Source organism: Sylvia atricapilla, chromosome 2 (genome assembly GCF_009819655.1).
Source record: "Sylvia atricapilla isolate bSylAtr1 chromosome 2, bSylAtr1.pri, whole genome shotgun sequence".
Classification (NCBI taxonomy): domain Eukaryota; kingdom Metazoa; phylum Chordata; class Aves; order Passeriformes; family Sylviidae; genus Sylvia; species Sylvia atricapilla.
The window spans coordinates 75,150,943-75,161,348 of NC_089141.1; the positions used below are offsets into that span (position 1 = coordinate 75,150,943).

The 10,406-nt window shown below is 37.9% G+C and overlaps 1 protein-coding gene across 1 annotated transcript in view; it reads left to right on the plus strand.

Annotated features, from left to right (window-relative positions):
• The window catches only part of RAP2A (RAP2A, member of RAS oncogene family), a 30,896-nt gene extending 20,995 nt beyond the window's left edge, over nt 1-9,901 (plus strand). Inside the window, exon 2 of the mRNA XM_066313461.1 lies at nt 5,845-9,901. Within this exon, the coding sequence (XP_066169558.1) occupies nt 5,845-6,082 (238 nt within the window). The 3' untranslated portion in view covers nt 6,083-9,901. The remainder of the gene's footprint in view (nt 1-5,844) is intronic.
• The last annotated feature ends 505 nt before the right edge of the window (nt 9,902-10,406 follow it).

The following is a 10,406-nucleotide window of genomic DNA, read 5'->3' on the forward strand; positions in this document are numbered from 1 at the left end:
TCTGTAGTATTGCTTCCTCTCATCCTGGTGGTTGAGAGGCTCAGAATCAGGCTGGGAAACACTCTCTGCCTTTTCTTATCCTCCATAGCTGATGTGAGTTTTAACTATCGTGGATTCTGCATTAAATATCCAAGTAATTACATGAAAGGGATTAGAAAAATTCTAGATAGTTACACTTGGAATATGTTTCTCCTCTAGATGAAGAAACTGCTTGTTCAAGTTATGACAGATTTTACTGCAGGCAATCAAAGTTTGCAAGTTACATTACAAAAGGCTATTTAGTTATATTTAGTGTGAATTTGTAAATAACCTAATAGATTTAACTGTCATTTCTGTTACTTTATTTTCTATTACCCATAATTCTTTTGCTGTGTATTTTGGCAGGATTCATACCACAAATTTTTTTTAAGTCTAAAATGAAGAATAATTATTTTCTACTGACTTTTTGATATTATTTGCATAATTTTGAACACTAATATCTTTGTCCCTTAAATTAATTTCCTTTTTGAAATGCTAGCAAAAGTGCCAGAAATGCATTTAAAAAAAAAGAGAGAAAGATGCCCTGTGTGTAGAAGGTAATAAAGGTGATTTTGTACTGGAGGCCACTTTTGATTATTAGTAATAATTATCCTGTAAAGATACCTTTTGTATTTCAGTGGTCCCAGTTTTTATCATATAAAGCTGTAATAATGCATCTTCCTAAAAACTTCAACAGAACTAAAACTTGTTATAAAAAAATAGTCTTTAAGAACACAAGGTATTATCTTGGTTAGGTTTTATTAAACAGTATGATTTGGTTGAAAATACTTGGGTCTGATATGAAGCTTAGGAAAAAATCCCAGAAAAGAGACACCACTTCCAGAATGTGAAATTAGCAAACAGGAACCTGTTTGCACTTTTTTCCCTACTGACTAGTATAATTCACACACACACACAGAGTGTCGGGATACTGGGCAATCTCTACCACTGTTTAAGGCAATCAGATCAGTTTATTAGCCTTGGTATTTGTTTGGGTTTGTTGGAGGTTTTTTTTTTTTTTTAATTCTTGGTGGTTTGATCTTCATTTTTATTATATTTTCATTGCACATCATCTTTGTTTTTACTTTTGATGACAGTTCTAACCAGAAATCTGAGTAGTACCTTGTAAAAGAAGTCAGGTACTGCCCCTGTTTTTCTGGGTAGGATTGAAGGTAGAAAAGCTGTGAGGAAAAAGTGTCTGAAGATCATTTTGATAACATTCCCCTTGAGGCTTTCTAAATGCTTTAAGCTGTTATTCAAAGTATACATAGTCATCTAAAAAGAAATGTGGATGATGTGTGTGCCATAAGATAATATATAGAAATATTTACTGCTGTGTGACATATAGGGCTGTATGGTCAGTGGTGTATAACTGGGCCACATAAAACATTTGAAGTTTGTGTATTTATTGATTTCATGTGGCTGTGGTGGCCATCCTCAGGAAAACAGAGATTTACTGTGGGCTGTTGGTCCCAGGTGTTCATTAAAGTTGGGTAACAGTAGGTTTTAGCACTGAATTTATCTAGAAATAGGAAATACGTGCTGATTGACTTTTATGGGGCAATGACTGTACCTTGCCAGTAGTGGAAACGCTAGATATGATGGCATTTGACTCTGCACTGGTGTCTTTCATAGGGCTATAAATGACTGCAGTCCTGTTGTCTCTTCAAGAGTCCCCACTGCTCAGTATCTGTCATACTGGAGCTAAAGATAGTGAGATCATTTAAACAGGGTGAAGTGCCTTGTTCTTTAATCGTGTTCTGCAAACATGTGTAATTGGTCTTGCAAAAATTTGTTCCTGAAGAGGTCTTAAAAAGTCAAGCCTTTCCCTGCTACATTTGAGAGGGTTTCTTACAGGCTCTGCTATATTTGCCCTAGAAAACATACTGTGCTGCTTTGATACTGACAAAAGTGGCAGCAATTCTTATTTTCAGGTGGCCCTTCTGCTTTTCATTAGGAATGGTCAGTGCTGCGCAAAGCTTTTCAGCCATACTGAGAAAATTGGATTTTCCTTCTCCAGAAATGAGCACAACTGTGCCACTTTTCCATTACTAAAGGGACAGGCAGGGGTAGATGGGCTGTAGCAAAAGGCAGAACTTCTGCCCAGCTCCACTGTGGGCTGAGCTGCTCTCTCACAGATCCTGTGACGGGAGCAGCAGCCCGGATTCAGGACTTAAGTATAGGTGGGGAGCGTTTAGCCTCTTTTGCTCTGCTAAAAGTATTTATAAATTAGATCCTACTAGAGGAAGGATTTGTGAATACCTATGTTGGATTTTTGTGGTTGTATGGAAGGGTTCTGTGTTGCTGCTTGGACATTTTGCAGTGGCTCTCTTTCTTTGTTTTTTCCTTTGTAAAGCACTTATTTTTCTCTTGGCCACTGAAATTCAACAGGGTAAAAAGCCTGTGAGGAGGAGATGTTCTTCTTCCCTTCACATGTCATCAGAATCATATAATTCCCCCACATTTGAGAAACTGCCCTTCTTGTGCTGGGCCTGTGCTGCCACACACCTCCTGAGTGGTATGTGGCCAGCATCTGGCTGGTCAAAGCTCTGAGTATCAAGTGAAGTCTCCAGATGCAGGCAGAGGTTGCCTCCAGTGAGATCAGCAGCTGTAGTAAGGAGAGTATTGAACCAGGGATCTCCCCCATACTCATCAGAAAAAAAAATTGCCTGGGATACTAAGTGAGGCAAGAAATTCTGGCAGTGTTCAGAGCTAAAGAGTGCAGAGCTAGCTTGAACTTCAGAGCTTGTAGTCTGATGTAGTCAAGAGCTAGATTTTCCACAAGTGTTACCAGAACTCAAGAACTGGAAAGTGTGAAAATCCTTAGGACTCAGAATGAAGGCACATAGTTCGTCATCCTCTTGGTACTTGAGGAATATGATACACAGGAGTCTGGTCTGACTTCCTCTACTCAGCTTGGGTCTGGCAGGACTGATACTGAGCTGGAGCTCCTAAGTCCAGCTCATACCAGAGCTAGTCTTCTGCTCAGTATACATGGACTGTTTTTCCATTATTTGCTGTATTCTAGGTAGTAGACACTGACTTTTCTATGTAGAAAGATAAATTGTGTGTATTTGTTATGCACACACATAAGTATTTATAAAAATCTAAAATATATGTCACACAGAATATGTATATATATAAAATGTAGTTTCTCTGTAAAGTTAACTACTCAAAATCTAGGTAGTACAGGGATGTATTCTGCAAGAGCAACTTGATTTTTTGATAGGAAGACATAATGAGGGTTTGCAGAAACACTTTCTTACACATTTCACTATCGTAAAGTTATTGGTTATTGGGTGAATCTGAATTATAAGGTGAATAAGGCTATTGACTATAGGATCTCATTTTACGTGGTGAAGGTAGGTAGTGAATTGGGTAAATGCAACAGGAAAAGCAATACAGAAAATTGCTTCTATCTGTTCCACATAACAGTTCCTAGATGGTCCTGCGCAAATAAATTAAATTAGGCTTTTCACATCTTTTCTGTCAGCTCATCAGTTCTTTCTGTTCTTCGGTATGAAACATCAGGGTTTCCACTGTTCCATTTCCCAGGTGCTGAGTACTCACAGCGTACAGACTCTCAGATAATTAGTTGCCTAGCTTTTCTAGGGTTCCTAAACCTTTTAGGCCCTTAAGAATTTTTCAGTGGAACTGACTGTAAGTCTGCAACAAGTGTGTATGTGTTTCCTTATATATTTCTCAACAAATTGGAGTGATCTCACTCCAAAAACTCAGAGAGGTGATCTTCTGTTTTAATCTGGCTCATCTGTTTCTTCACCAGCACTTCTCAAGCAGCTGCTTTGAATTTCTCAGTTTTACCAGAAGGCAAGCCAGTGGAGAGTTAGAGGAAGTTCAGAAATCAAGAAATGCATTGAAGGAGTACCTGATTCCATTTCCACTGAAGGATTTTTTTAATGCTGTGTAGCAAATACAGTAGGACACATGCATCTGAACAATAAAGATAAGACAGCAATTCACTATTTCTTTTTATCTGTTGAATGCCATCCATCTTATGTAATTTAAGACTATGCTATCTTGTGTTTAAACGCAGGAGGACAGATTTCAAAATGCTTGTGTGTATTTTGGTACTTAATTAATGGCAGCTTAGATCTTGCAAGAGTTCCAAGCATATCATTCTGCTAAACACCGCATATCCACAGAGTAAGAAATGGGTTGTGTCTCTTCAGATAGTAGATGAAGGCAGGATAAATGGTAAAAGTGAGGGGAATTCTCTGCAATTACTGATCACTGCCCTGGACTACAAATTAAATTATATTCCCTTAGTAAGCAAAGGGGCATAACAAAGTTTAGAATCTCAGCTACATCTTATGACATAGTGGGACAAATTTTTGATACTAGTCGGATGATGTAGGAGTTGCTGATGTGGTTTGAGGCATTATTGGCCTTTCATCCTTTCGGACTGTGGGGGAGCCCACCATCCCTGCAGCAGAGGCAGCAGGAGCACACAGGTTACCTGTTCCAGGGCAGAGTGGTGACAGACAGGGAAACAGGCCGTTTCCCTCAACCAGGTGAGGCAGATGCACCAGCACTGCTCTGCTGCCTTGCCTGGCAGGCAGGGGGGGATGGGTGGGAGGGATGAAGGTGTAATAGGTGCCTTAAGGAGGGTATCATCTTCAGCTGCTGCAGGTGTCAGCTGTATCTTTTGTCTGTCCACAGTTCAGTCTTACTCCAGTGATTTGACTCAAAGCAGTATTACTAAGATAATATGAAAGAGAAAATCAGGTTTAAGTTAAGATGGTATCATCTTGCTTCTCTTAGCTCTGGTTTGAGTGCTAAAAAATCATAATTGGTTTTTCTCTCAGTCCTAGTTGCTTTTGTGAGAAAACCTGTGTAATAGTATTTTGGAAATAGGCCCAGTGTTTTCTTCTCTTTTCTGTGGCAAATATGTAAATTTAAAACCTGATGGAACACTTAGTTTCATGTCTGAAGAAAAGTTTATGAATGTGAGGATGGAAAAAAGAAACCAGCAGGCATTTCAATTTTGTAAAAAATTTTGGCAAGGATCCCCTCACAAGGAGGTGCAAAGTAACAAATTCCTTCACAGCTATATGCTCTGTTGTGCTGTCCAAGTTGATTATGAAGCAGAACTGTGGTAGTATTGCCTAAAACTTAATTGTGATATTTTATTTGTCCCTTCAACTTGTTTGTCTGGCATAATGATGTGAATGCTGCAAGGGAGAGATATACATTCTGTATTATTTAATACATGTTTTTATGTAACAGTACTTCCGTCTGTACGCAGTACTTGAAGTAGGCTACATTTCCTGAAATTCAGAATTAATTTACTAGCCCTTTGGTTTTGTCTCATTTGTTGCTATTCAATGAGTTCTGTGTATATTGACCAAAGGTAAATGTACTCTTGAAAGGGAGAGTGTTGTGTCGTTATCCCAAGCAGGAGATACAAAATACCTATTCAGGGAGAAGGAGGATGTAATGTTGAAGGGAGGGTTTGATGTCCATCCTGTTCTTACACTTGGAGATTGCCAACAGAGCAAATAGTGTTGTATTCCTCATTTTTGTAGTGTGAAAGTATTCCTGGCATATTTCCTGGAGGGAAGGAAAATTCAGAGGAGGAAGATTTTTGTAGAACTCTGAAAGGTCTGAGGGGAACAAGATATGTGACAAATTGCTAGAATGTGAAATACACATTTTTTTCTAATGTAAAATTTTAAGATCATCCAAATGTCTCATTCCTATTGGGTCTGTACTGTTTGCAGATAGATTTTTTTTTTCTTTTTAAACTTTAAGAATGTTGCCATTTTTAAAAATATAATTGTTGTTGTTTTTCTTTTTAAACTGTAGGTATGAGAAGGTGCCAGTAATTCTGGTTGGTAATAAAGTGGACCTGGAAAGTGAGAGAGAAGTATCATTGAGTGAAGGCAGAGCCTTAGCTGAAGAATGGGGCTGCCCCTTTATGGAGACCTCTGCTAAAAGTAAAACAATGGTGGATGAGCTCTTTGCGGAAATTGTTAGACAAATGAACTATGCAGCACAGCCAGACAAAGATGATCCATGCTGTTCTGCATGTAATATACAATAGCATTAAAAATGACCTAACCTGGACTTAATTTGCAGAAATTTTGTAAGGTGGTAAAACTGTCTACTTCACTTCCTGGTTTGTTGGTCACTTGAAATACATCTGTAGTGAAGTAGCAACATTAACTCAGAGCTGAGCATTGAAAGTCAATCACTGACTCTGAATATAATTGGGTTAAATGACCACATCTCACCCGTTTTTTCCCTTTGAGCACCTGCAATTTTATGGCACAGTCAGTTGATCTACAGGGTCGTTCCAGTCAAACATATGTGTGTTGTCATGTCAGACAGCAACAACAGCAACTATTTCTGAAGAGGACAGAATCCTTTTGGAAATGGGAGACGAAAGCAGTGAAGAGGATATCTCTGAAGACCTTTCACGACAAGCATAAGTATGAAAAGGAGAGCCAAATCTTTTGGTGTCTGATTACCACGCTTCAGAATGGGCACTATCACATGTGGCTGAGTTTGTTCAGTCAGTTATGTTGATTTCACCAGAACTTCTGACAGTGTTGGAGGAAAAGGCTACCAGAGACCCATATAGTTTGGATTCTTTTCAAAATCAATGCTATTATTTCTACACTTTATCCCACATCTTGAAATAGAAAACATTGAATCAGTGTGTGAAATGAGAGGCAAGATCTGGAAACAAGTGACGGGTGAAGAAACAGTCTGGCATTGGAATGTTTTAAATCTTTCATTTTGCTGCTCAAAAATGGAGGATCGCTTCAGGTTTTGGTCTACAAAAAGCCAAACAAACCCTCTGTTTACAAAGCAGGAAGCATCTTTATTTTCCCTTTACTGAACCAGGAGGAAGCAACTGTGATGAAAAAAAAAATTGCTGAGCCTTACTAACAAGGAACACTTTAATAGATTAACTAGTACCATCTTGTAAGGAAAATTAAGCCATGTTTCATCCATATGTTCCCTTCTGCAGAAACCTCGTGGGACAGTATGAACATCCTGCATTTTTAAGTTTGTTAAAGACAACAGTTTTTCTTGCCTTTAAGGGCTACATTCTCTGGTGTGATCCCGAACTAACCTTTGAAAATCCAGTTTGCTATTTGATAGCTTTAATGTTAAAAACTTAAATTGAATAACCATGTGAAATCATTTGGTTCAGAGGTGAAATAGTTATGGCTGTAATTCCTTAGGTGAGTGTGGAAATGGCGCTTTAATTGCCTGACACACTATTCAAAGGTTGCCCCAATTATTGGAGTGTTTAATGGTGGGAGCAAATGTTTTATTTGGAAAGGATGCTCGAGCTCTGACTTGCTAGTTTCATAGCAGTGAAGTATTTATCATTTGCATGACTAATGGCACAGAAATACCTATTTCAAAGTCTTACAATCAAAGTATAGAAAAGTTTTCAATTGCAATGTTTAGATTTTAAATGCTGGAGAGATTGTCTTGAGCTGGATCTTTTATAGGTAAAATTGGCCATAAAAATACAGTCACTGAGCCTGTGGTCTAAATAACACCATGCGTTTATTAGTTTTTAAATCTTGTGCAGTAACAGTGTAGTTCCTTGTGTTTAAATGAGTGAAAATAGGGGTGCTGGGCTGTGTGTGTGTGTGTTGAGTGTGTATGTGTGTGTGTATATGGCCCTTAGAAATGCTGTAATTGGAGTTAGGTTCGAGAGTTTTGCCTCCACCTGCAGAACTTCCTAAAAGCGCTCTCATCTGCCACAAAGGACACTGGAGTAGAAAATACTTTGCAGATTTCCATACATAAATATCCTTAACGTTTTGAATTATAGTTCACTGGATGATAACTAAAGAAAATCATTCACAGAAGAGAACTGGCCAACTCTGCCCTTAATCTTTCAAGACCTTTCCACAACCAGTGTGACAAAGGGCATTAGATGTCACAGAACATTAAGCCTTACTAGAACGTAAATGTAGCCCATTTCCCATCTACTTTGCAGAGCTTTTGTTACTGTACTTCGTTCTCTTAGGGAGATAGGCACAGCATTTATTTCTGGCATCTGAATGCCCATTTTGGGTGCTCTGAATCGCCCTCCTAGAGGCACCTACCTCTTTCCATTGACTGTATAGCAAACTTTAGTCCTCCAAGTCACACAACTCACATGCCTAAACTAGATGGTATGAATGTTCTCTTACCACCCCCTGCCTGCCTGTGGTGTCAGCTGCCATGCTTAAACAAGGTGTGAGATGTTGGATTAATGATATTTCAGGGTTTCAAATATCTAGATTGGGAAACAGTTAATCAAGCAGCACAATCCATCCGTAAAACAGCTTGTCAGTGTGAGATCCACTGCGTAAGCCCTCAACAAAAGAAAAATGACAAAAAACGACCCCCAGAAAACAAACCAAAGCCAAATTTCAAACTGAGTTGGAAGTGCATGTTATGGGAGGTTATTTACAGAGATGTGAACAATCTTACCTCACGGATTGTTCATCGACCAAGAAAATGGCATCAAGTAGAGTATGAACAGCCTGACATGAAGTTCATAATATAAAGCAGATGGGCTTTGAATATAGGAAAAATTGCACAGTGAATTTTTAACAAAAAATATTAAAGAAGATATCTCCCTTTTTTGTTTCTTCATTACACTCTTACATTTTCACAAGCATAGGCCATATGTAAGCTACCATGCAACTTGGCTGGGGGGGCAAAGCGTAAGTGGTGTTTTTCATTGTATAGTTCTGAGGAAGTAGTTATGCACTATTTATATTTCCACTAATGTGAAAATAGTGGAGCTTGAATCAATGACAGTTGCACTCGACAGATTTTTCAAGTTATAGGGGTAGCAGAAAGGGAGATAGGTGAGCCACGTGGCGGCTGCATGGCCACCCTGCAGGAATCACTGGTCTTGGGTCACTGTTTCATTTGTATCCTGATAGGATTACCAATTATAGTATTTGAAAGTTTCTTATAACATGCCTTAAAATATTATGATTTGTTCCAAAGACCCACTTTTCCTTTGGCTGTTCTTGTAGAGCTTTGTACTTTTCTACAAAGACAGCATTTCTCCAATTTTGTTGTGTTTTTTTTTAAAAAAAAAAAGTTGCAACTTTTATTCTTTTAAGCTGTGATAGTGAGAGCAACTGTTTCCTCTTTCCCTTAAAAATACACACAAAAACGATTCAAAGCAAACAAACCAGAATCAGATCAAGAGTATTAAATATAACTTGGATTTTGTTTGGCTTTTTTCTGTTGTGCCCCTGCCCACCCTTTCAGAGCATCAAGGAAAAAAAAAAAAAAAAAAAAAAATTTTGGTGACATTCTCTGTTCCGATTCTAGCCTCTCCCTAACCCCAGTGCTACAGTTGCCATTACTTTTCTGTGGGAAAACTACTGGTATTTGCTTTCCTGTATAGAATGTTACCTAAAGATGTCAGCCATTTGGTTGGGGGGTTTTGTGCATGTTTGTTTTTAATTTTTTTTAAATTTTTTTTTTTTTTTTTCCAGTGTGCCATCAAAGCACTGGTTACGCTTTAATTGTGAAACTCTGCAACAAAAGCAAATGTTTGACAACTGCAGGAGGCTTTTATCTGCATTGTTGTGCATCTGTTAATTCTTGATCAGGGTTTGAAGAAAGACTGAAGGGGGTTCTGGAGTCAGACTTAACACTGTTGATTTGGAGTTTCCTAGGGGTGAATTAATGTGTTTCACAGTTAATTGTTGAGCTCTAATACAACTGGCAACTTAAAATGGGGCAACAGTTTGTTTTGTAACAATGTCAGTTGTTTAAACCTTGATGTTTCAAATAAAACAAGAATTGTACATAGAACTCAATGCAAACTCAGCAGTTGTATTTGGAGTTAAATTATTTTAACAAATAAATTTATTTAATGAAATCTTCCTTGTATTTTCTCTATTGTCCTTTTTTGATTTGATCAAAAACTTCATCCAGAGCTAATATGGGTGCCCAGTAATTTGAAACAACAACTGTCAACTATATTCAGTTCAGCTACGTATTTCCTGCCAAAATGCTCTTCTGGTACAAATTAAATAGCAATAAATAAAAATCAAATATCATTTATTTTGGATGGATGGATGCTGTAGTCTAAGTTATGAGCTTGATAAAGAACAATAGCAACAGAGGGGGGTTTTCTGTTCACTTTTCCTAGTGGGATACACACTGACAACAATCAGTAATACTCAGTATTTGATAAGATACAGCTCTTGCTATGGCAAGAGAATAGTGCTTACTGTAAATATATAATAAAATGTTCTGTATATAAAAAAATACAATGACCAAATAAAAACTTGTTCAATATGTGATATAGTTAATATGCAGAACTACTTTTATAGCACTGAGAATACAAAGGGTTAAAGAAGGATTGTTTGTTATATCAGCTG